The sequence below is a fragment of the Chelon labrosus genome (assembly GCF_963514085.1).
Source record: "Chelon labrosus genome assembly, chromosome: 10".
NCBI classification, from domain to species: Eukaryota; Metazoa; Chordata; class Actinopteri; order Mugiliformes; family Mugilidae; genus Chelon; species Chelon labrosus.
The window spans coordinates 4460781-4486500 of NC_140360.1; the positions used below are offsets into that span (position 1 = coordinate 4460781).

The 25720-nt window shown below is 43.2% G+C and overlaps 1 protein-coding gene across 1 annotated transcript in view; it reads right to left on the reverse strand.

Annotated features, from left to right (window-relative positions):
- lamb2l (laminin, beta 2-like) overlaps positions 1 to 25720 on the reverse strand; it is a 64767-nt gene that overhangs the window by 10198 nt on the left and 28849 nt on the right. The window contains exons 3-18 of the mRNA XM_084553536.1: positions 19694 to 19869; positions 15602 to 15737; positions 15224 to 15297; positions 14748 to 14936; positions 13298 to 13361; positions 12730 to 12932; positions 12475 to 12595; positions 11101 to 11289; positions 10820 to 10999; positions 10618 to 10730; positions 10143 to 10222; positions 9836 to 9992; positions 7246 to 7386; positions 4681 to 4842; positions 4471 to 4592; positions 153 to 273 (exon numbers count right to left, since the gene is read on the reverse strand). Coding sequence (XP_084409662.1) covers positions 153 to 273; positions 4471 to 4592; positions 4681 to 4842; positions 7246 to 7386; positions 9836 to 9992; positions 10143 to 10222; positions 10618 to 10730; positions 10820 to 10999; positions 11101 to 11289; positions 12475 to 12595; positions 12730 to 12932; positions 13298 to 13361; positions 14748 to 14936; positions 15224 to 15297; positions 15602 to 15737; positions 19694 to 19869 — 2228 coding nt within the window. The remainder of the gene's footprint in view (positions 1 to 152; positions 274 to 4470; positions 4593 to 4680; positions 4843 to 7245; positions 7387 to 9835; positions 9993 to 10142; positions 10223 to 10617; positions 10731 to 10819; positions 11000 to 11100; positions 11290 to 12474; positions 12596 to 12729; positions 12933 to 13297; positions 13362 to 14747; positions 14937 to 15223; positions 15298 to 15601; positions 15738 to 19693; positions 19870 to 25720) is intronic.

Here is a 25720-nt window from a genome sequence, read left to right on the forward strand (position 1 = left end):
CAGTCAGTCAGTCAGTCAGGGTTTAATGCTGGACTCTTTTTGACCACTTTTCCAGACTACTTATTGAAGCCTCGGTGATGTCAATTCCAGAGATTACTACCCAGACAGTCTGAGAGAGGAGCGTAACGGGACGGGAGTCGATAATCGCTCACCGAGTCAATGAGGATGAAGGCGGTGAGATGCCTGTGCGTGACCCCGTGGCGCTGGAACCTGATTGCGACCACGTAGCGGTTGCTCGGCTCGAAGCAAAACGGCCTGGGCATCAGGACGTACCTGGAAGAGCACGTAACACACAGAAACATGATATATAATCAATAGATGGGACTAATATAGTTGTTTTCTCTTTTCTTCCTTCACCAACTCCTGCGCAAGAATCCATGAAGTCAAGTGTTTTTCTGGGTTTAACATCATGACCACCTTCCCAATATTGTGCAGGTCTCCCTTGTGGTGACTCATCAGAGAATGGACATGGGCCTTCTGAGGGTGTCCTGTGGTGTCTGGCAACAGGATGTTGTTGGGGGGGGGGGGGGGGGGGGGTTGAGGGGGAGGGGAATCTGTGGATCATCCCACAGATACTTGAATTTGGAGGCCAGGTCAACACCTTGTGCTGTTCTTCATGTTTTGTTTTTTTTAGTTGTTCCTAAAGTGTTTTTGTGTGTGTGTCTGTGTCAGGCTGCATCCTGCTGGGGATGGCTGCTGCCATCAAGGAGTGTCATTGCTATGGGGTGGGGGTGCCTGGTCTGGTCTAGGTGGGTGCTACATGTCTAAGTAACATCCACATGAATGAATGCCAGGTCCAGAAGTTTTCCAGCAGAACACTGAACTGTCACAAGATGGTCAATGTTATTCACTTCTCCTGTCAGTGGTCCTAATGTTGTGGCTGATCACTATGTATATTCATATTTAATTCTTTATATGACATATTTATCTACATATACACACAATACATCTCATGTCCACTCCTGTTGTCCTATATTTGTATTTCCTTATGCAGATATTTTCATATTCTTGACTATCTATCTATCTATTCAATTTCGTATTATGTATTTTAGAGAAGGAAAGAGAGGGAAGGAAAGCCAACACTTCTGCCATGCCACTCTGCGGGCTACATTACAAAAAGCTGAATGACTACAAAGACGCAACATGAACAAATTCTTTTGAACCCCTTTTGAGTTTGTACCATTTAACCCTCTCACTGAGTTCCTGATCACTTTCCTGTTTCCTTTCCTTTTATTTGACACGAATTAAAAATCAAAAAATGGCAAAGATAACAAAATAATCTGCAGGGAGCGTCAGAGAAGCCATGCAGGCTTATTCAACACCTCCACCTTAATAATATTCAAATTTCACAAAATTATAGAAAAGATAGATGATTGAGTGTGGACCTGCTAATGTGTCTTTATTTGTTCAGGATTATATAAAAACATATATTTAAAAAATATTATCGTAAAGAATAAAAATCTGGAGTTTCTGAAACAGAGAAGGAGATGAAACGTGTGACCTTAATGGGAATGTTGAAGGACCAAAAGCTTGTGGAGCGTAGTGGAAAAAGTCCTCAGCTAAACTCTATTACAATACAGAAGGTAAAGATGAATTAAACTGTAATAAAGAGTAAAGAGACAGCGACAACTAACCCTGATTTATCTGTTTTCCTTTTCGCTAACCCAGTGAATCTGTCCTCTCCAGTAGCTTAACTTGCCGCTGGCTTTAAAAGCAGCCGCCGCTCACCAGGGGCAATAAAATCCGCCCTCTGCTTTCGTTTCGTCTCCGGACCCCCCAGCGCCCGTGTTTTGGTCTCACTTCGCTAATTGGTTTTGGCTGACGGGCCGACCACAGAAGAGGGCGGAAGCTGAGCTACGGTCCGCTGAGACGGCCGGATCCGGGCAGGGTCTGCCCTCTTAGTTCCAGATGAGTTCAGACACTGAAAGGGCTCCGCGGCAGGTTGGAGCTAAACAGTTTGAGTGCTTCTTTTATTTCTCGACGGGGCTGAGCAGAGAATTAACACTAAATTGAGTCGGATCTGCAGTAATCGGTCTAATGTTCTGACTCTGAAACAAGTCTGATGTGTTTTTTATATGAGGAAAGGAAAGCACCTATTTAAATGTCATGATAATAATAACTTACACTGTATTGATCCCACATGGGGAAAGCATTTTTCTGCATTTGACCAATACATCTGTTCACATAGCAGGGAGTAAGCTGGGGTTAGATGCCACCTCAGGCATGGTCATGGGGGGATGTGACCCTCTGACCCTTCAGTCCCGAGCTGCTTCTCTAACCACTGCACCACAACTCCCCCAATCTTGTAATCTTGTTACATAAAGCTGCTAAACATTTACTAAAGGGTTAACTTGGTACAACTTCAGGGTTAATAGTGTTATAGAGTAAATGCATAATGCTGCAAATAAGCTGATATTTAGTAGGGGATATTTGTAACACGTTCATCATTTGTTTTGCACGGTCGGTCAGCAGTGTCTTCTAAATTGATGACAATATCATCGGTTGCACATCTTGTTTTCTGTAAATACCAGCCTGAGGTCAGTCAGTCAACGCTTCAGCTCTACAGATCACATCTTGTATTTTATTCATGAATATTATTTCCCTAAATGTGACTGAAAGCAAACCAGTCTTGTAACCACTGACTTTCATCTTCTTAGACAACTGGCCAAAGTAAAACCATTTCTTTCTCTGCATCACTTCAGGATTTTAATCCATGCTTTTATCACAACTCGTTTAGACTATTGCAACGCACTTCATGTTGGGCTTAGCTGCATGTCACTGTCTCAACTACAGCTGATTCAAAACGCCGCCGCTCGACTTTTAACTGGTGCCAAAACACACGAAGATCACATTACTCCAATTTTAGTGGCTCCCGGTTCGTTTCCAGATTGATTTTAAAATTATTTTATTTGTGTTTAAATGTATTCATGGCAACGCTCCACAGTATCTGTCTGAACTGCTCCAGCCGTACGCTCCCTCGCTCTCTCTCAGGTCGGCAGATCAGTCATTGTTGGTTGTCCCAATGACAAAGACGGTTAGGGTTAGGGCTAACCCTAGAGAGGTGACCGCGCCTTTGCAGTTGCTGCCCCCAAACTGCGGAACAACCTGCCTTTGCACATCAGGCAGGACGACTGTCTTCTTCATTTTAAATCCTCTCTTAAAACACATTTTTCTCCTTGGCTTTTAACTCAGCATGTGATGTTGGTTCTGGTTTTATGATTTTAATCTTGTTTCAAATTTTTCTGTGTTTTATATGTTCTTGTGTGTGGGCACAGAACTTTGGTCAACTGTGTTGTTTTTAAAGTGCTTTATGAATAAAGATTGATTGATTGATTCTTAGTGATATACTGTCTTGTGATGTGCTCTTATTGTGATCTATTGTCCTGTCCTATGTCTTATCATGTTTCTGTGTTACCTGCCTAGGGACTGCACATGCAAATTAGCACTGTTGCTATAATCTGGCATATTAATGTCTATTGCTGTCTGAATAGATGTCCCTATCAAATAAATAATTAAGTAAATCCTGGCTATCTATAAGAAGAATACGAAGTTTTATTGTCAGTGTCTGGTGAAAAACAAGGGAATATAGTTTGGCAGCTCTTTGGTTCGGAAGCAATAAAGATAGAAACGGCAGCGGCGTTAGACAATTAAATACAATTAGTACAGTGGGGAATAGCAGCATTTTAAAACAGTGAACATTAATTAACAGTGCAGATACCATACCAGATGTGGGCTCGAGGGTAGAAGCTGTTTTGTAGTCTAATTTAGTCTAATGACTATAAGTCCTGTATTCAAACTCCTTTTATCTCAGTTTTGGCCTCCACCAGTGCTTGGTTATCGGAGCTTGTTTGCTCCAAATACCCACCTGTTGCACAGTCAACAGTTGAGCTCTTTAGATCATGTCTTGTATTCGATTTATGAATATTATTTCCCTAAATGTCAAGTTCCTTTGTGAATATTTCCAATATTTCCAAGTTGATGGAGCATGATTACCTCTTGCAAATGTTAGAAGATAAAACAACAGTCAAACAAGAAGAAGAACTCTTTGAACTCTTCGCCTGTCCTTGGATATATGACCTCTCTACCAGACTGTATAGTCTCCAACAGGCCCTCGGATTTTTTTACAATCTAAACTTGGGTAAACAAAGCTGCTGGTGCCGCCTTCCTGTACCTGATTCTTACAAAAGCCTTTCTAGTGCGTTTGCCTCTCCAATCAGTAAATCCCTAGTAAAAACGCTGCAGGGTTTAGAGGAATAAGAACACAAATACACGCCAGACTCACACACCGCCGCACAAGCCAGGGCACGTTTAAGTGACAACAATGTAATGATGCAATCTTTCCTTAGCTATCTGGGAATCTTGAACAAATCCTGCAGTGACTTGAACAAACATACCGGCTGAGACGACCTTAGAGGCACAAATATACTCATATACAAACGTGCATGCATGCAAGCACGTGAGCGCCGGTACCTGTTGTGGTGCGGCAAGGTTACAGTGTAGAGCTGCTCGGTAGGAAGGAGGTTTCCACACCGGAGGCTGGAGGGCAGGTCTTGAGAGGTGACGCTAACCACGGCCTCCCAGTCTTCTGTGGACTAACACACAAACAAACAAACACATGAAAGAATTTTATCAATTAAGAAAAAAGCTTTTTAAAGATGGCCGCCTTGCTCGCTCACCCACCTCGGGCTCGTAGCGGATCATGATGTCGTACTCCATGGCGTACGGGATGTTGTCGATCGTGAACACCAGACCGGCGCCGTCTTTGACTCGGGCAAAACCAGGTCCTGTCCAGGTCACCATGTGGCTGGGAGTGTGCTCCCTGAGAACAGTCCTCACGTCCGGCTGAGAAAGAGACGGACAGATTACCAAAGATACACTATACATAAGATAACTGTTGCTGCTGAACAACCACCTGTCATTCCTTGGCTACCTAGGCTCCTTAAAATCATGAAATGTGACTGTTCCATGACGGATGCGGTGTATGTACATCTGCAGAACATGGCCTTAAAGGAGAACTACTGTTTTTTACAACCTGGACCTTATTTCTGGCATAAAATATGATCGTTTACTCACCCATATAACGTATATCCATATAGTGGGAGTAACTGGGGCACCGAAACGCAGCCTCTAAATAACGCATTATCTGCCGCGAAACTCGTTCATTTCACCTACGACAATTGGCTTGTTTACCTGTAATTTGCTACTGCTAGTTTTTTGCAACATGGCGGAATATTTTTCCGATTCTGAGGTTGTGGACGAACCATTACAGGTAAACAAGCCGACCGTCACAGGTGCACGCTCCGCTCAGAGATGACATCATCCAGGTCAGAAGACATCATCCGGGGTCTATAGGTCAATCTACAGACCCCGGATGATGATAACAGGTAACTCCGGACTCAACGGGGAATAGCACTAGTGTATCATAACAAAATATTGGTGAAATTAACGAGTTTCGCGGCAGATAATGCGTTATTTAGAGTCTGCGTTTCGGTGCCCCAGTCACTCCCACTATATGGATATACGCAGATCTAAATGTCTCCCGAACGACTACAAATTACACAAAAGTTATATTGGTGAGTAAACAATCGTATTGTATGCCAGAAATAAGGTCCAGGTTGTAAAAAATGGCAGTTCCCCTTTAAATAATCGCTGTATTAGCTTTTGTGTTGATGCGATGCCAAGGAACCCAGTCAGGGAAAGTGCACGTCATAATCACGTATGGTAAGGCTGTAGCTTAAGAATAAAAGTGGATCCTAAAAATACTGAAAGTGGCCTTACATAAGACTGCAGATGATTTGTTTGTAAGTCTGATTATGAAGGGAATGTTCGTGAACTTGAATGTTCTTATAAGTGTATTTTTTTGGCACAGCGAGCTACAAGGTCGATACTGACATAATTTTCTTAGGATTTGGTAAAAACTAACAGCAAACTATTTATAATTTATCCATCTATTAGACACAAAACATTCAATAGGAGTCACGTTTCTGGCTATTTAATGACTCCAAGTCCAATATATTGACCAGTGCTTGGTGATCAGAGCTTTTTCACTGGAAACACCTGGCTGATGTTGATGAAAGTATGAAAGAGTTCAATAAAATAGTAAAGCAGCAACCAATACAATGGGCTCAAAGACGCCAAATAACCAGAGAGAGTGTCACATTATCATCAAGGAATATTAGCTTTAATGAGTACTTACCTAACACTTGCCATATAATTTTTGATCAATAAATCAATATATAATGTCTTTTTATAATAATGAGGCTTTGTCTTGATTTAAATTCATTGTCTTGACTGAAACGCTCGGCTCCACACACTCCTACGCTCTCTGTCAGCTCCACTAACTTTGGCTGATGTAATTAACTTAACAACCGAGCATTTTAATGAGGCGCAGGACCCTCCACTCGGCACGTGGTGCTTAACGCACATGAACAGTAACCCTCTAACGTTTAAACTTTAGAAAATGTTGCCCTTTACGTGTAAATGTCAAGGACATTATAGCTCTTAGACAGGATTTGATGACTTAAACGATTATTGAACCTAAACAACTGCTGGCAGACGGATTTATTTTACTTCAATTGCTGCTATTTAATCACTTTTGTGGTGTGGACACTGGATTCATCTCAGTTTCTATAGCATTTCACTCATAGACTGGTTTTATTTTTGTTCCCACTCTCACATTCCTATGCGGTCACTTTGCAGAACGGTCAATCATCATGAATTCTCAGAATTGAACATACATCAACATTATATTAACTCCCTGAAATGACATAAAACCATCCTTGAAAAAATGTATTTGACGTGTATTTTAGTGTTTTAGTTCAGCCCAAGTCCCATCCACTAGCATGGAGGGAGTGGAGCTTATGACCTATACTGCAGCCAGCCACCAGGGGGAGCTGCTTTGGCTTCACTTTAGAGTTGCTGTCATGGTGACCATTTTTTATACAGTCGGCAGTTTGTTAGGCACACGTACCGTAGTTAAAACTAGTCTGGTCCTGAAATAAATCTAACCATATATAAAGATGGGGTGGACAAAATAATAGAAACACCCGTCATTACAATGCAGGACTGCCTCTTACAACCACAAACTGAACATTATAACCTTCATAAAGCTGGGGATTGCCAAATAATAGAACAGCCTCTGTTTATAATAAATATATAGCAGATACTGAAAAGTGCTGAAAAGGGTTGTTCTCACCGATACACGCTTGATGATTTGACAAAACCATAAATTATGTAAGTTCATACTGTTTGTTGGAGCTGACGGATGCGTCTCAGCGCTGCCTGGTGCTGCTGCGACTTGGTGATGCGGCGGTGACGCCGGTGCCTCCTCAGCTGGTTGCTGAGTTCCTGAACACAGTCATTTGTCGCCTGCGGACGAATTTGGCCCTGTGGGGGGAGAGAGGAGAGGATTCATGGCGGCGTGTGTTATTGTGTTTTACTCCGAACCCTTGCAGAGACACTTATTATCCCTCACAGGGGCTCGTCTCGCTCAGGGCTCTTCTTCCAAATGTGAAAATGACAACTCAGAGCAGAAAGAGCCGTGCTGTGATGAAGTTGCCAGTGTGAGACGAAAGAGAGAAACAATGAGTGTGAGAGTGTGTTTTTCTGTGTGTGTGTGCGTGTAGTATGTCTGCTGCACAGCAATAATTAGTTGTGACAGGTCGGTATCTGTGCTACTGTCTGGTCATTTTATGGGTCACTTCATCTGTGAGTTTGAATCCCGCATAGGCCCAGGGTGCAGGACTCTGAGAATTTCCTGTTTGTTCCAAACCCCTCGTCCCTCACCATGTTCTCAGTTTCCATCTAGCATGTTCACCACTTAAAGACAACAACCTCATGTGTCAGAGACACACCTCGTCTTGTTTTGTGGGTCCTACAGTGTTGCCTTTCCTCTCATTACATTCCAAAGTCGGTTTTTAGCTGCATTCCTGCACGAGATATATTGTAAGTGTGCAGTGTCTGAGCTTGCCTGGAGGGCTGTGTGAAGTGTAGCATACCGGGGGTCTCTTAGAGAAAGTGGTGGATGGAAGTGAGTGGAGGGCGGTGAAAAAAAACAGACGGAAAAGAATGGAAAAGTGCAAAGAGGTTTCGTTCTTGTGATGTTTCATGCTTTGCTATTTTTTGTAAGGTGATCTTGAGTGCTTTGAAAGGCGCCCACAAATAAAATGTTATTATTTATATTATTATCATTAACAAAAGGTGAAGGACAGAGACAGTTATTCAGGGAAAAGATGAAATAGGTGAAATAGGAATAGGTGGTTTAGACGTCTGCGTTAAGTTGACGCAGAAGCTACGGCGACAGCGCAGACCCCAGCACCCATAGGCTACCTATGTAGGTTATGGCGTCTACGTCCCGCAGTACTATAAATGAGCCTCAAGGGTGATTCGCCTGTGTCTTCGTTCCAGAAGTGTTTACTGGTTCGGTTCGGTTGTTCTGGTGCGAACACAGCCATCCCACTCTGTGTTGGAACCAATTAACCTGAGCTGACCCTGGTAACGGGGTGGTCGCATCTCAATTACAATCACTTCCTGGTGCAGTTTGTTTGCAGTGTGAACACAAGTTACAAACCGACTGATATAATTATACACCGATCAGGCATATCATTATGACCACCTTCCAATATTGTGTAGGTCTCCCTTGTGGTGACTCATCAGAGAATGGACATGGGACTTCTGAGGGTGTCCTGTGGTGTCTGGCAACAGGTTGTTGTTAGGGGGGGGCTTTGAGGGGGAGGGGAATCTGTGGATCATCCCACAGATACTTGATCAGTTTGGGATCTAGTGAATTTGGAGGCCAGGTCAACACCTTGTGCTGTTCTTCATGTTTTTTAGTTGTTCCTAAAGTGTTTTTGTGCCTGCATCCTGCTGGGGATGGCTGCTGACATCAAGGAGTGTCATTGCTATGGGGTGGGGGTGCCTGGTCTGGTCTAGGTGGGTGCTACATGTCTAAGTAACATCCACACCACTGAATGCCAGGTCCAAACATTGTCAGTTCCTCCTATTTACCTGGATTGAGTAAAATACGATCAAACAGATGGATGTGAACTAAAGAATCGTAGTGTAGCTTAATCCAGAGCTCGTGTTTTGAGGCCTTGAGATCTATGTGGTCGTTTCTTTCTGCTCATAGTCACATCTACTCTTGAAATCTTGGAATTTGTACGCTGTCCTATGTACATTTTATAGAGTGGTTGACAGTCAAGGTTGACATAGAAACAGCGTAAAAGACTTAAAGTCAAAGTTTTGGAGACAATCGCTGCCTTGTAAAAGTACATTGTCTCCGTGTAGACAAAGCTGAAAGACATTTCTTCGCCTCCTGACTTCCTCTGCTGAGAGAGATAGGAAGAATGGAAAATGTGGAAAGCAACTCTTTCTTAGGGTCTTTTTTTGTCTCTGGGAGGCATCACACCTGTATGCACACATTATTATTATTACTGCAATAAATTTTACTGTCCACAGAATTCAGAGAGTGATAAGGCCTATTCGTACGGGACAAGTTTTATCTGGGGACATCATGTGATTTAGAAAGGACCCCTCTACATCTGCGTTTCATGTGGCGCATTCACACAGGATAAATAAACTCTGTGTTTTACTCTAATTTACTATCCACAGTTATGTCTCCTTTATGGCTACTTTCTGCTTTAGTAATAGTGTTTAGCAGAGTGTAGGGAGGAGGGATGAAGAACAACGACACTGGAGTCAGGACACGGTGAAAGTTGTTGCACCTTGTGGAGATGACCACATGTCCGTGCAGCCGCTTTTGTGACTGAGCTGGAGGTCTAGTGTCAGTCTGAGGCAGTGTCGAGAGTTGTATTATATCAGAAAGTGGTGAGCTCACCGGCAGAACAGAGTCACCAGGCGAGTGTCCGGTCGCATCCTCAGCCTCGTATTTGTAATAGTCCAGGGGGGCGCAGAAGTAACCGGGCTGCACGTCTGAACACTGTCGGCCGGTCAGATGCTTCCTGCAGTCACACTGACCGTTCTCCATCATGCACCTGAAGAAACAGACATTGAACAATGTCTAAATGTTTCTGACTGAACTTCAACTTTCTCCTCTTTCTCGTCTTTGCACTCAGGAGTCAGTCAGTCAGAAACGAAAGACAACTTGAAAGCATGTGTTTTAAAAATAAAAAGCAACCTTTTACCTGTTGTTGAAGGCTCCACCAAAGTCACAGTCACACGGTCTGCAGCCGGCCAGGTCGTTACTCAGTCCCCAGTATTCAGGCTGCAGGAAAAGAAATAAACCTCAAAATCCAGATGTACAGTACCATGTATAGTATGTTTGTTTTTTATATTTTTAACAGCGAGAACAGAGAAATCCTCAACTAAAATTAAAAAAAGCCTCAGGTCAACATCACCAGATAAATTAATATAATCTGGAAACCTTCAGTTCCTTTTTGGTTTCTATGGGTGCAGACGATAAAAAATGCGATAAAATGCCTTCAGGTGCAATTACGTGGATGCAAAACCTAGTCAGAGCCACTGCAACAGAAACCTGGTAACCTACTCTGTACATTATTATTATTATTGATAGTATTAAATAAATGTTTGTGATTGACCCGGCACTGGCAAGACCATGTTGAAATTAAAGTGAACAGGCTAATTATGAATGCTACTAACCAGACACTGGTTGCAGTAGCGTCCAGTGACGTATCTTTTGCAAGAGCAGTCGCCGCTGATCTGATCACAAGGGGCTTCCATCATAATGATGCCCCGAAAGTCACAGTTGCAAGCTGGTGGAGAAACACAAATGCAAATAAATGTGATTAAAGCTGACTTTTATGCTCTCAGTTTTTCTTAGTGGGTAGACAGAGAGACTCACGTTGGCAACCCAGCGGGTCGTTCTGGCTGAGTCCGTAGTAACCCGCCTTGCAGTCGTCGCAGCGCGTGCCTTTCACGTTGTTTTTGCAGCGACACTGCCCTGCGATCATCCCCATCTCGGGGTCGGTGTGGCTGTCGCACACCCCTCCCTCCAACGATCCCACGGGGTCGCAGTCACAGGCTGGAGGTGAAAGGTCACAGAGGGAGCGTGAAGGGGAGACCAAAAAGCGACAGATGTACGACCGAATTCCTCATTGTGACGGGACGGGGCAAAGGACTTACCAACACAGACCCCTGGGTCCCTGATATCCCTGTATGGGTCCTGGTAGTAGAACGGTTTGCACATCTCACAGTTGCGTCCCATGGTGTTGTGCAGACAGTCATCACAAACTCCTCCGCTGAAGTTGCCGGTGGCCAGATACACCGCCATATCAAAGTGGCATCGCCTTGAATGGCCATTACAGTTACACTCTGCAGAAACAGGCAGAAAAAGCAGAAAAAGAACACATTTAGACGGATTGGAGCGACCTCCTGCGAAGTCTAATAACTAATCACATCCTGTTTAACCCTTTTAATTCAGATTGAAAGTGGGGAGTGGGAGAGAGAGACATACAGCAGTTAACAGTATGCTATGCAGTAGTACCACAGACTTGCATGAATAGTAATAGAGAAGAAACTAGAGGACAGGAGCTCAGTGCCAGAGAAAAGAAATTAGAGGACAGGGGCTCGGTGCCAGAGAAAAGAAATTAGAGGACAGGAGCTCGGTGCCAGAGAAAAGAAATTAGAGGACAGGAGCTCGGTGCCAGAGAAAAGAAATTAGAGGACAGGACCTCGGTGCCAGTGAAAAGAAATTAGAGGACAGGAGCTCGGTGCCAGAGAAAAGAATTTAGAGGATAGGAGCTCGGTGCCAGAGAAAAGAAATTAGAGGATAGGAGCTCGGTGCCAGAGAAAAGAAATTAGAGGACATGTGCTCGGTGCATCGTCCCCCAGCAGCCTGGGCCTATTGCAGCATAACTAAGGGATGGTTCAGTCCAGCCCTAACTATAAGCTTTATCAAAAAAGAAAGTCTTAAGCCTGACCTTAAAACTAGAGAGGATATCTGCCTACCGAACCCAAACTGAGAGCTGGTTCCACAGGTTTGAGCCCGATAGCTGCAGGCTCTACCTCCCATTCTACTTTTTGAAATTCTAGGAACCACAAGTACGGCCTGCGCTTTGAGATCTAAGTGATCTGTTGGGATGTTATGGTACAATGAGGTCTTTAAGATACGATGGAGCTAGGCCTTTAAGGGCTTGTATGTAAGGAGGAGGATTTTAAATTCTATTCTAGATTTTAAAAGGAGCCAATGAAGAGAAGCTAAAACTGAAGTAATATGATCTCTTTTGGTAATTCCTGTCAGTGCTCTCGCTGCGGCATTTTGAATCAATTGGAGGCTTTTTAAAGCGCACAAATGCATGAACTAGTTTTTCAGCACCACTCTGAGACAGGGTGTTCCTAATAACACCAAAGCCTCAAAATGTCCCCCTGGACTTTTTTAAAGGTCAGAAAATGTCCTGTGACTAAGTGCTTTTGCCCATTTTTCCAGAATACCTGGAACTTTCACTATCTGAACGTCTTATATCAAAATCTTGGGAGATAGTGCATGTGCATGTCCACCTTTGCAAGTGTGAGGGTTCTCTGCCTCGGCTGGCCTCCATGGCTGGTCGTGGTGGAACTCCTGGCAGCGCTCGCAGTTCAGACCTTCTGTGTTATGTTTGCACACGCAGCGACCGTGGATCTGGCCAATGAAGGATGAAGGAAAAAGCAAAACGGTCAATGCAGGCACTGTGAAGGGTAATGTTTGCTTAGCAAATTTGTTAAGTAGATTAATTTTCCTGCGATAGGTCCCAGTCTAGAACTCGTTTAACTCACCATGCCACTCTCCCGGGCTTGAACTCCTGGCACTGGTGCGCACTCTGAGGCATGTCCATAACAGAAGCAGCTGCCTCTGACCACCAGCTCATACAGGGCATAGTAATATTTCTGCAGGACGTCGGAGCGTCGGTCCAGCAGGTCGTCACCCAGAGTGTTCAGTTTAGTGAAGTTGATGCGCAGGTTGGTGATGCGCAAAAGTTCTGTAGGGGAGAGCGTAGAGTTACCACCATGTCACGGCTTATACTGTACATCCACCAACCTGCAGCTCACATCCATGGATGTACATACTCTTGTTCTCGTTTACTGATGCAATCCCAATCTAAACTCAGTGCATTCTGCATTTACAGCCTGCCTTAACATGCATTTGCTCTTATCCAGATATGGATCATATGTTGATAGCAGGTGGAAGCGTCGTACGGGAGATAGGAAACGATGAGATTTTATTTTTAGGAGCAGCTTTTCAGAAAACAGACAATGAAGTCAAGATAAAATTTCCAAGGGGCACGTGCACAGTTCTGCGTATGGGAGGTAAGCGGTTCATCCACAGTTAAAAGACTTCACTTACCTTGAATGTCCAAGCTGTAGGGGTCTTTCACAGGAATGGCGGGATCCAGAACTTTATAAATGACCTTAAATGTGAATAATCAGAGAGGAATCCTGTTAGTTTCCTTCTAAAATAGATGTTCAGCAAACCCAGGAACATTTGCTTTTAATTTTGATCTGAACTAGGTGAACTAGGTCTTCTTTGACGACAAATACTCATTTAAATAGGCAGATGGCGAAAACATTTATTTTCCTAACCACTATGACCTCCATGCAAACCACTTTCACAACCTTCAACTGCAAACAGAAGCGACCGGCCGGTGATATTCTTTGTTTCATGTTGTCTCACAAATCGAGTAAAAACACCAAAATCGTCAACTGATGTTTCCTGCTAATCCTAAACACTGGCTGTCTGTCCAAAGCCTCATATCTCTCATTGCTTTACGACTTCATTGTTTCTCCAAAAACACATCAGTGAGCCACGCCGTTGGGTGCCACTCCAATAAACGGCGTTGTGCAAGTTCACACTAAACAAGAACTGGTTCAAAGTTCAGTTCGCAGAGATAAACGTGAACTAGTCCAAGTTCATAGTTGACATTTTTTAAATCTGAAGTAAGTTCATAGACTCCAAAATGAACAGTTTGTGTTTTTGTTTTGTTTTTTAATGAGCAGCTTTGAGCTATTGTTGTTCAATAGAATCTCTGACCTGCCCGTCCATCCCCAGCCCATCATATTTTTTCCTCCAGGATCAGTGCTGCTTTTTTTGAATAACCATTGACTGTATATACTAGCAAATAACTCAGATGTTTGTGTGGATCAGCTGCTTCTGCGGTGCTGGGGGCGGCTTCTCTTTCAGCTGCACCAGCCATGCTGTATGCCGTAAACTGCACGTCGACTGACGGCTGTCGTAAAACTTTGTTTTCCTGAACGGGGGTGAACGTCATAATTTCCCTCCAGATTGAGTGAAACTCACGTCTACGCTCACAGTTGGAAAAATGATGCGTTCTTCATGCACAACACTGCCAATAGTTGAAACTAGGCTAAAAACTGTCCAAAATAAATTCAATATTTACTCGAGAACATTTGTTTAGGTCTACATTCCTAGGTGTTACACAGCCCTGTGTCATTTTTACTTCATGACACAAATTCAGAGCTCCAGATCTACACACACCAAACACCAGAGTTGCCACTATAGGTGACACAGCCACATCTTTGAAGCCTGTAGGAACCCCTTTTTAAATGGAAATAGGTGGTAGTCAGGCGTAGGTCGAACAGCGCTCTAGAGCAGAACCACATTATGCATAAAGAAAACAATTCTGCTAATGCAGGATGATGCATTGGGGGTTAGGTAGATGGGTTGCAGACCTGTAGTAGGCCAATTTCTGCTGGGCTGAAAGAATGAAGATGTGATTGGAGCCAAGAGTTGGCGAAAGGATAAGGAAGCCGTATCTGCTGCTTCTCGATTTTCTCACCTCTCCGTTAGTGGAGGGCTCAGTGTTAGAGTAGCGTTCCTCACAGATGATGTCGTTGATGTGATGCAGGCCGTTGGAGGGGATGCCAGGGAAGGTCCTGGTACAGTTTGAGGCAAAGTAGCGGTAAGGGCGCCACGTGCGGCCAAAATCAGCCGAACGCTCGATGAACATAGCTGCAGGTCGGAAGGTCTGACGACAAATTAAAGGAATAAATCAGTATGTTATGGACTACAGAGAAAAGGACGGTCATAAAAATACCTTAGATTTATGAGAAGGTGACTGACAAACCCCAACCCTTATCTAAACCCTTCGTCTAATGTTTGTTTTACTAACAGATAGTGGACTCAAGCCGGATGGAATGCAGCCGCTGGAGTGTACAGAACAAACACACACCTAGCCAGGTGTGACCCTCGACATGCTTAAGCCAGAAACCCACCCCAGACCCAGATACAGTACGCTCAATCTGGTGTTCGTACCTTGAACTTCATGATGAGATGTGTGAAGTGGAATTCAGCCTCCAGGTTCAGCCTAATGCTGACACTCTCTTCCCCTGTGGAGGAAATAGCCGTCAGTCAGTGTCACAACAGCACCGTTTATGTTGTCTCATGTTGACAGAGACCATTGCCGTCCTTTTTTACTTTACAAGAAACTTCTAAGTATTCCACAGATTTGGTTACAGCATTATAACTAAAACACAAGTTCCTCCCTAATTTAGATCTTCGCCTTCGGGATGCAACGAAAACACGAACAACAAACATCACACACATACGTATATGAGGACAGAAGCCATCATCAAGCACAATTAATTTAACCGATCATGTTCCTGTGTACTTTTATAGCGTGAACACACCCACCGTTGACAGACTGCCACCAGGTGTGATCTCCGTTGCGGTCCGTGAGGTACATCACGTTTTGGATACGGTGGCTGGTCCTGTGTCGGTCCGGGTCGTAGCGATGCCGGGAGTCGCACTGGAAGCACTTGTCCGACTCCTGGCGAGGTAGAAAACACGTTCGTTTTTGGAGGGAAGAGTTGAAAGGTTTGTCTACACGGGTCGAAGTCTGAGCTGGTGGGTTTGGGACTGGAGAAGCCAGAGAGAACTGGACTGTGGCTCAAGTTGCTCAAACGATTGAAAGGAGAAAGAACAGATTTGATGATGGGGCTGGATAAAAAGTCAAGAGTACGTCAGGCTATTCTATCTTTATCAAATTCAATGTCTTATGTATCGTAAAAGACAATGTGATGCATATTTTTGGGTCCTCAGATCCATCAAGTAGTTGACTAGATTTGACTTTGACCAGATATGAGAATCACCAAAGTTAATCTGAAATATTTATCTTAAAACCAAAACTGTCAACCTCATAGTGGCCCCAAAGGAAAAGTCTCTGGATTATCAAAGTCAGCAGGACTCATCCTCTGGAGACCATGAAGACCAGTGCAAGCTTTCATGGTAACCCCTCCAACAAAGAGGGCCATTTTAGCCTGGACCAAAACCGGTGGGTGGGCCAACTCACCGTCCAACTCTGCCATCCATAGAGCAAAGAATACACAATCTTAAACAGTATCCCAGGCCGCTACAAAGCATCAAATTAACAACCGGAGAAAGGCGGAGAGCGAGGGAGATGCCGAGAGAGGGTAAATGTGGGTGCATTTCAGAGGGTAGAGAGTAGAGGGGAAAAAAAGGGCTAGAGAGGCAGACGAGGGTTAGTTGGCACAGAGAAACCGTGGATTCCAGAGCGGCATTTCTTAATTAGGTTGTTGTCAAGGGTGATTAAGCCGCTCACAACAACACGGTTGTTAAGGAGACTTGGCTGAGAAGGATTTACTGTACGAGGAAGTGACCACTTGTGCGTAAATGGACGTATATATATATATATATGTATATATATATATATATATATATATATTTTTTTTTTTTTTTACATAGTCTAACAAATTCCAGGATAAACCCTTGTAGCAATGAGTGTGACTGTTCACTACAGCGTTATAGTGTTTAGAATAATTAGAATCCATGTACGAGGTTTTAGAGGTTGCTAATGATGGTGGTAACATCCAGTAAGTCCATAGTTTTGGTTGGAGGAACACTGAAAGATGCAGTTGGTGCTTGATGGCTGTACCACCCTCCCTCCCTCCCTCCGTCTTCTGAGCGCTTATTTATCTCCCATTAGTCAAGCCTGCTCAGCCCGACCTTAAGGCTTTCTGCTCCAACAATACGCCGATGTAAGTGCGATGCTGATTTGAAAGCGCTCCTTTGTCGCACTACGGCGGCTTTGCAAAAACCAGTGTCCACCCCGCCTCCCTCATTCGGTTTCCTTTCCACCTCAGTTGCGGCTCTGAAACTGATAGTTTGATCGTTAACCCTGCGGCTGATATCTCAATCCTCTTCTTGCCGTTCGTTTTTCGTCCTTCCGACACATGTAGCGTAGTCTGGAGTAACAATTTGATTTCCATTTTAGTCTAAAGGTTTTTAAGGCTAACTTAAGTGCAGCTCCTGATATAAGGTTAAAAACTGAGCCTGAAAGCAATGCAATCGGAGCCTTCAGGGAACAAAAAAACTCCAAGGAGAATCTACGTCAAACACAAATGATTGATGTCTGGACTTTTAAAAGCCGAGAGACAAATGATCTGGGCCTCCAACACTGACAGACCGGCAGCGTGTGACAGGTTCTCACCATGTCCGGCCCCTTCACTGTAGCAGAGGGCCTCTCGCCAATCAGAGAATGTCAGTCATGTTCACCTGGAAGTTGACATTAGTGAATATTCCTGCTCTGAGGCAATGGAAACGCAGGCACATACATGCAGACGCACGGAAATGCACGGATGCAGGGGGGGGAGGGGGTGAATGTCAACAAGGGAGGTGGATGCCAGGAGTCGTGTCATGTAGGGGCGGACGGAAAAACAAAAGGAGAGAGAGAGTGACTGCGAGCGGGTTTTGTCCCGCAAAACACAGGTGTGAACGAGGGATGGAGCAGCCATAGACTGTATATAAATATGGACTACGCGTCCCTACTTAGTTTTTGTTTAATTAATACTACGCTCTGCTCTACCGCTTGCAGTTTATATTTGTTGTTTTTTCAACTGTCATGCTCCTATGGGCCGCTTCACGGAGCGGTTGGCATAGCAACTGGTAGTCATCACCATGTCACATCCTGTTTCTTTAGCGTCAAATAACTGACTAAACCAAAAGTTATAACAAAAATGGACACTTGAATATACATCAGTATTATATTAACTACCTAAAATGACTGAAATCATCCTTGAAAACAAAATTGTTTGACGTGTGTTTTACTGGTTTTAGTTTCGCCCATGTCCCAAGTTCACATTTGTGTCCACTCGTGTGAACAAGTGTATGGTCCAGAGCCCTAACACAAATAACTGGATAGTTATTACCTTCTCTGTACATGTGAACATGAGCAGAGATGTGTATGAACATATATATATATATACTGTATTTATATTCCCATGAACCTTAAGGTTTCCTTGCACTCCATTTGAAAATAAAAACAAATGAATAAAACTTATTCTACTCTGAGGTGGCCTTCGTTCCTAACCACTACCACAGCAAATAGTGTGTTCTGTTGATTGAACTGAATTTAGGGACAAACACACTGAATACATATGCTGAGAACAGACAGCTCATGTGCTACATACTGTGAGCTGCAGATATGTATAGCCTGTATAAAAACAGGCAGCACCTCAGCACCATCAATAGCATTTAATAGTACTCCACAGCGTGTTGTTAGATGGGATAGTGTAGCAGGGTAGACTGCAGCTAAAGGTCTAATAACTTTATCAAATAGTTGATATTCAGCCTCCTTCTCTCTGTTACCACAGGACGTTTGGTGAAGTTGTTAACTGACTGCTGTCCAGAGGATTTGGACCGTCTCTAGCATCTCTGCTAGTGTTAGCCGATGCTTTTTCAGACTGTCATTAGTTTCAGCTGTATTTCATTTTCCCATTAGATCCATGTGTATATATAGCCCTGTCTTTCTTCCTGTCTGAGTCCTCTGATTCTGCGTACCTAGGTTTTGCTCCACTTTTTAATTATCCTGTCGTTTTTTTCATCTGGTTACATTACACATTTTGTGGCATTTATGATTTTGGGCTTAACCTGCTTTTCATTTGCTGCACCTTTAGTCCTACCTGTAAATTCTCACTAAAGTGCCTGTTCAATATTTAATCCTCCTGTTTGTCTTTAACATCAGAAGCACAGACTCTGAATAAAGTTTCAGAGACTCTGAATATAGTCAGGAATGACTATAATCATTGTTTAAGAAGAAACAAAATATTATTGTCTCTCGCTCATTTGTATGCACCTTTTCACACACTTCCCAGAGAAGAACATCTGTTATTTAGTTATTCTTGATGTCCTTGATGCTCTGTATCGGTTGTATCGTCCCCATCTTGTCCTTCATGTTTTGTGCCAGCATTCTGTTTGCTTGTACATTAAATATATATGTGTATATATGAAATGAGAAAAACAGAGAAAGAAAGATGTTTCTCACAAAGTGGAGTGAAAAAGGAGAGGGCTACAGGACAGTGATGCAGAGAGGAGGAGCGAGAGAGAGAGTGTGTGTGAAGGTGTGTCTGACATGTGTGTCTACACCTTCCTCATGGAAACTGGGCCACAAACACACAGACAGATGGACAATTGAAGATGGAGTGGTGGCGAGTGAGGGATGAGGACGGGTGAATGCATGAACAAGAGAACCAACAAACCGTCCCTTTTTTTTTCTTCGCGCTCACTAAAGATGTAGGTGTACTGTGAAGGGAGTGGCGACGTGATGAGCGATGGCGGAGGTGGGAGAGTCAAGCAAGAAGAAAATAAATCTATGTAATCTATGTAAAACCCCGTGAATACTTTGATTCAGCGTGCACATGTAGGAAAGTGAAAGGTGAAAATTGCGCTCTTTGTATTTCCCCTTTGAGTGAGCGAGCCCGTGCTGACCTGCAGGTGGCTGACGATGCAGTAGTACTCTGGTCCGAGCAGGCCACACGTGGAGGTGGTGGTTAGATTGATAGCCCGTCCAATCAGAAGGTTTCCTGTGGCGGGGTAGCAGCTCCCCTCGGTGCAGCCATGAGGGCTGGACGGGAACTCCTGTCCGAACACACCGAGAGCTGCACCTGGAAGGGACGGGAGGTAGAAACAGACCAGTAAGGATACTTTGTGTGTGGCAAACACTAATTAAAGATAATTAGGCCTATGGGCACACGGATAAAATCTCAATGCAAACGGTTATCAAACTTCACACACCCAACTCTGCAGCTGAGAAACCATTGTGAGATGTCCAGTGATAAGAATGCTCTCAGGTTATTAATACCCATCTTTACTGTCTCATCCTTTCAACGATTAACTTGATCAGACAGCTCTGAGAAGCCATACAGAGTAATGACGTGGAGATCTAAAAATCTAGCCTATATGACAACCAATATTAGCTCAATTCTTATCAGAACATGAGGCTTGTGACACGTCCTTTGGATTTCATTATGTTTCAACCAACACGATTAATTTCATCAACGAAGATTCATTCACTCATTCATCTTCTGTGACCGCTTGTTCCTGTTAAGGGTCGTGGGGGTCTGCTGGAGCCTATCCCAACTGTCATTGGGCGAGAGCTGGGGTAAACCCAGGACAGGTCTCCAGTCTATCTCAGGGCTAACACAGAGAGACAGACAACCATTCACACTCACACCTACGGTCAATTCAGAATCCCCAATGAACCTAACCAGCATGTCTTTGGACGGTGGGAGGAAGCTGGAGAACCTGGAGAGAACCCAGGCAGACACAGGGAGAACATGCAAACTCCACACAGAAAGGAACCAGTCGGCCCATGGATTCGCCACTGTGCCACCATCAATGAAGATGATGATGAAAAATATTTGTTTTTTCTATGACTAACCTGAGATGTTGGACGAGCTGAAACTAATATCTGACGATAAAAACCATGACGAAATGTTAAGGAGACGAGACTCGAATGTTATTTGATATGATGAGATGTTAGATACGTGATCTCTTCGACTGTCTTTCAAAATGCGCGTCCCTGTCATGTGATTGGATTGGGGGCGTTTGCCTATCTGAGCTCAGGCAGTCAGAATAGAATAGAATAAAATAGAATAAAATAGAACAGAATAGAATAGAATGTCTTTATTGTCATTAGATGCCGTAGAAGTACTGGAATTAAAATACATTTTTAAAAAAGTAAGGGAAGCAGAGGTTGCGCTAGACTTTTTTGTTGTCTGTCATTTTGACTGACAGGGTCATAGAAATCCCGTCATAATTTATTTTTACCCGTCACTTTAATTTTTTAAAATGATAATAAAGACATATTCAATAGCATTTAATTTTCATTAAAGTTTAATTAACTTTAAGTACTTTTTTCAGAACAGTATTGACTTTAAATGGTAAAAAAAAAAACAACAACAACAACAAAAGTTTCGGCTGCCGACACATCTTGTCTCTTAGACGGTACCGTAGGGTTGAAGTGCTTCAGTGGTATGCAAATTCTATTTTGGCAGCCGTTAGCCGCATAGATGTAGACCATTGACTGTATATACTGGACGTAGACATATGGTTAGCCGAGCTCTGACGTGTGCATTAGTATAATCGGTGTACCAGGAAATCGTGCACCGACAAAAGTTCTGCGATGTTTGGAACACAAACTGCGATTAGAGACAAGAGCCAATTAATGAGGTCACTCGCCACCAAGTGGTCAGGGGTGTGAATTGCAATCTGTCAAAATGACGGACGGCCTTCAGATTTTTTGGTCACATTTTTAAAAAAACGGTCAATGACGGAAGATATTCGGTTAACGCGACCCCTGAAGGGAAGTGTAAAAAACTAGAATAAAAAAATATACAAACTATAAACACTAACATGACATAACAATCCCAATCCCACAACAATTATTGAACTTTGTGTTGCACATTATTGCGAGAAACACGTTTGCGCATGTGAAATTATTGCACAGACGTTTTGCACATGGTTATCAGAATTGCACATTCACATTGTTTGAGTTGTTCAGTGCGATACGGTTCTTGCACAGAAGCCATTCCTCAGTCTGTTAGTACTGGCCTTCAGTGTTCTGAACCGTCTACCACATGGTGCTGGAGTCTGAATAGATGTTCATTAATGTGCACTGTCAAATAAATAACTAAATAAATTAAATAAATAAAAAACTCTTTGCCTCAAAAGTTAGAAGGCTTCAAAAGCCTCAAAAGGCTTGTGACTTTGGACTTAACCTGCGTCTCCTCTGCTGCATCTTTAGTCCCACCTGTAAATTCTAATTAAAGTGCCTGTTTAATATTTCATCCTCCTTGGTTCCTGCATGTCTTTAACTTTGTGTCGTCCCTTTTCCCTGCTAGACACGGCAGCGTCGGAAGTAGAGACTCTGAATATACTGTTGTCAGCAATGTGTCAAACAAATATTTTTGTCTCTCACTCATTTGGCTAAGAAGAATCAGAAGTAACAAAACGGCAAACTCCAAAGTCGTGCAGGAAGCACATTGGAAGAATACTGGAGGCTATGGATTTCACATCTACTGTTTAGTCATTTCCGTGATGACGATGGTGGATGTGTTCTCCAGAAAAGAACATGGGTACCTACAGTGATGCAAACCCTTTGGCAGCTGTGTGTTATTAAGACTTTATTGTAAAAAAAAATATTGAAGTCAAAGGAGCTAAGATGACGTGTAAGACTACTGTTGCTCTTCTGCCCTTCTGACTTGACTGTCCCTGCAGATCTTTGCCAGGGCATGATCAACTCCCAAACAGGGCCAACTTTAACCCACAAACATTTTGTGAGTGGGAAACTTCAGGCTAGCTTCCAGGCTATATGTTTAAATCCCTGCTGCCCTCTGAAGACAGCAGGACATGTGTCAATAAATCTGCAGTGCCATTATTAAAGGCTGGCCACTGTTTTGTTTTTGTTTTTGTTTTCTAGAAAGCACTCCTAGTGAGTCCTAGCCTGGTGCTTCAGTCTGTACATTGTAGTATGATAAGTACGATAATTGAAAAACATCAGTGCCTGTCAGGAAAAAAAAATGTGAGAATCCACAAAGCGCAGAGCGGTGTGGCGATGTGAGATGTCGAGAGACAGATACAGAAACTGAAGCGCTTTCATCCTGCACATCTACAGACAACAACAGAGGAGCGACATGTCGTGGCATGATACGAAAGACATGGAAGGTTTGAGATGGAATCAATAGCAGCCTCTGTAGGAAAGGAAAACACAACTGGAATCAGCCAATCGCGTGGCAGCAGTCACGCCAAGACAGATGACTAGCTGCAGTTAATGTTCACGTCTAATATCCTGGAAAAACTGGGATCTCGGCGGCTGTGAGCACGGCGTTTCCGAACCCCTGGGACTTCACATCCTTTTTGTCATAGTAGGTACTATACTAAAAAAATAGCTGTAATAATGTGTGCGACACATTATCATTTCAATAATTAACTGGGCATCAGACAGTATCTCATTGATGACAATACCGAGTGCTGCATATTATGCACAAGTCGACGTAGGCTCCGGAAAGTTTAAAAAGAATAAATGGTAGACTTATTTTGTTGCATCTTAATATTAAAGGTTGAAGATGTTTATTGTCATTTGCACAGTAAAAACTGCAGATAAGACCACAATGAAATTCTCACTCTGCAAGTCTCCTTCTTAAGAACACTAAATAAATAAAACCTGTAACATATACTTAAAAAAATGAGGTGAACTGTTAAATTAAATGTTAAAAGATTAAAAAGTGCTCTGTGCCTTGTGCTGCAGATACAGTCAGTGGGAGTGATGGGGAAGTGAGGCGGTGTTAAGGAGTCTGTTGGCTTGAGTCGTCCTTGATTTCACACTTCCTGTAGACTCTCCTGCAGGAGGGTGAAGTAGTCGTAATGTACATTGAGTTTGTGGTAATGACGCTTTGCTAATGGCAAACAGTATTTATCTTGCGTTTTTCCTAAGGATTCCTTTTGGTACTCAAAGCTTCTTACAGTCACAATGACACATCTGTGTACTCGCTCCTACAAGCGCCAAGCACTGGGATCAACTCTGGTTCCATGTCTTAGCCACATGTACCAAGACTTGTCAGGAATCCAACAGCTAATCCTTTGGTTTGTTGACAACTCGCTCTACCTACTGACCCACAGCGGACCCTGACAGTAACGCCAAGTTGGTGACAAAGCACCGACTCCAACACATGATGACAGCACATGATATAAGGAGCCAAGATTGCACTGGCACTCACGCAAGGGAATAACATAAATACACATCAGCGGTAGAACAAAACAAAGCCACCTTTATTATCCAAGGTTGGAAAACTGTTCTGGAAGGTGTTTCTGAAGCGGTTTTGGTGAAGCATTCTTGCAGCTTAAACCTCCATTTACACTTGTCACTGCAGGCACCTGATATCTAGATACAATCTGGAATTCAACACTCATTAAATTACATGAACATAAATCTTGCTCTTGGATTATTCCTTGGCCTAAGTTCAAATCAGGGACAAACACACTCTGGTGTAATAGGAGGTGCCTTCACCAAAGTCTTTTATGGAACGTCCAAAAGAAAGAAAGAAAAATAAAGAGGAGAAACAACCTGTGCACACATGCACAGAGCGGGATCAAAAGTCTGAGACCACATTGAAAATATGTTACATGCAATATTATTTATACAATGAAAGGTTTTGAAAACAAACACAGGAAATTCTGACATGTAAAATGAAGAAGGATTATTTAAGATTCCGTTCTAAACTGCAGCAAACTAGAGGTATTAACCACTTAAACTGTACAAAATGTATATATATATATATAGCCCATAAATAGTTGAAAATAAGGGCAAATTGATTTGTAGAGTTTCTTGAAGACTGGAGAAGCTAACTGGACGAGTGGTGGACCACATTCAAGAAACTCTACAGGTTCAGTTGCTTTTGTTTTGAGCTTTTTTAGCATAAACTATGACCTGGGTCATTTAAATACCTGCTGATATGATACAAATTTGTGATTTGTGCAGAGCATTGCTCACTAAGTATCATTGCTATAGTGGGAACTATTGGAAGTGTCAGTAAAGATGCTTTCTGAGCATTGCGCCACGCCTAGACTGAAAGTTTCTAAGAGGACAAAGCATGGACTTTGCAAAAACTGGACCAGCTGTGTCCAAAACACCATCAGCCAGACCAAAAGAAGGCTGTCTAGTAGAGTGGCAGAGGATGAATAGCAGCTCTAAACCACGTCCATACTTCCGAGAAGGGGTAACAAGGCCAAGCACTTGGGTTGAGCTAAGGCACAGCAGCATTTCACTGTGGATAATGGTTACAGTCCTGTTTCCGAAACATGATGGAGGGAATATTCAAGCTGCAACTGGATTTGGACACCTGCACTGAACCAACTCCACCCTGAACAAGGACTCCATTACACAGAGACGTGCTACACCCTCTGCTTTGCGTCTTTGTGGAGAAGAATTCAAGCTGAAGGTCGACAATTAACCCAAACACACTTCAAAGCTTTGCAATAACTTCTTGAAGACCAAAGAAGATCCAAGGAGTGCTGCACTGTCATGGACTTACTCCAGAGCTACAGCCACTACATTTATGGACACTTATGGACCGAATAAGACAAACATTACTGACATCACAAGAACCTCTTTGCAACAGATTGTCAGATGAAGCTGGGAAAACCTCGGCCATCAGGTTTAAAAGCATTTAAAGAGTTCGTGCAGCTTGAGTGCTGCTGTTATTGCGCCCTTTTCACATCTTCAATTCTTCTCTCAAATTACTACTCTGATGTTATTATTCGTAATTAAAAATGCGTGCAGAAGAAAAGTATCCTCACTAATAGCCTTTTCGACCACGCAATCTGACTTGTTTATGAGCTAGACTGAACATTTATCGGGTTCAAAGGCTCCATTGGACGACGCCATTACATAATCACTTAAGCTGTAATCATCAAGACGATGTGAGAGGCAATATGCAGACACATTACAGCCGTATT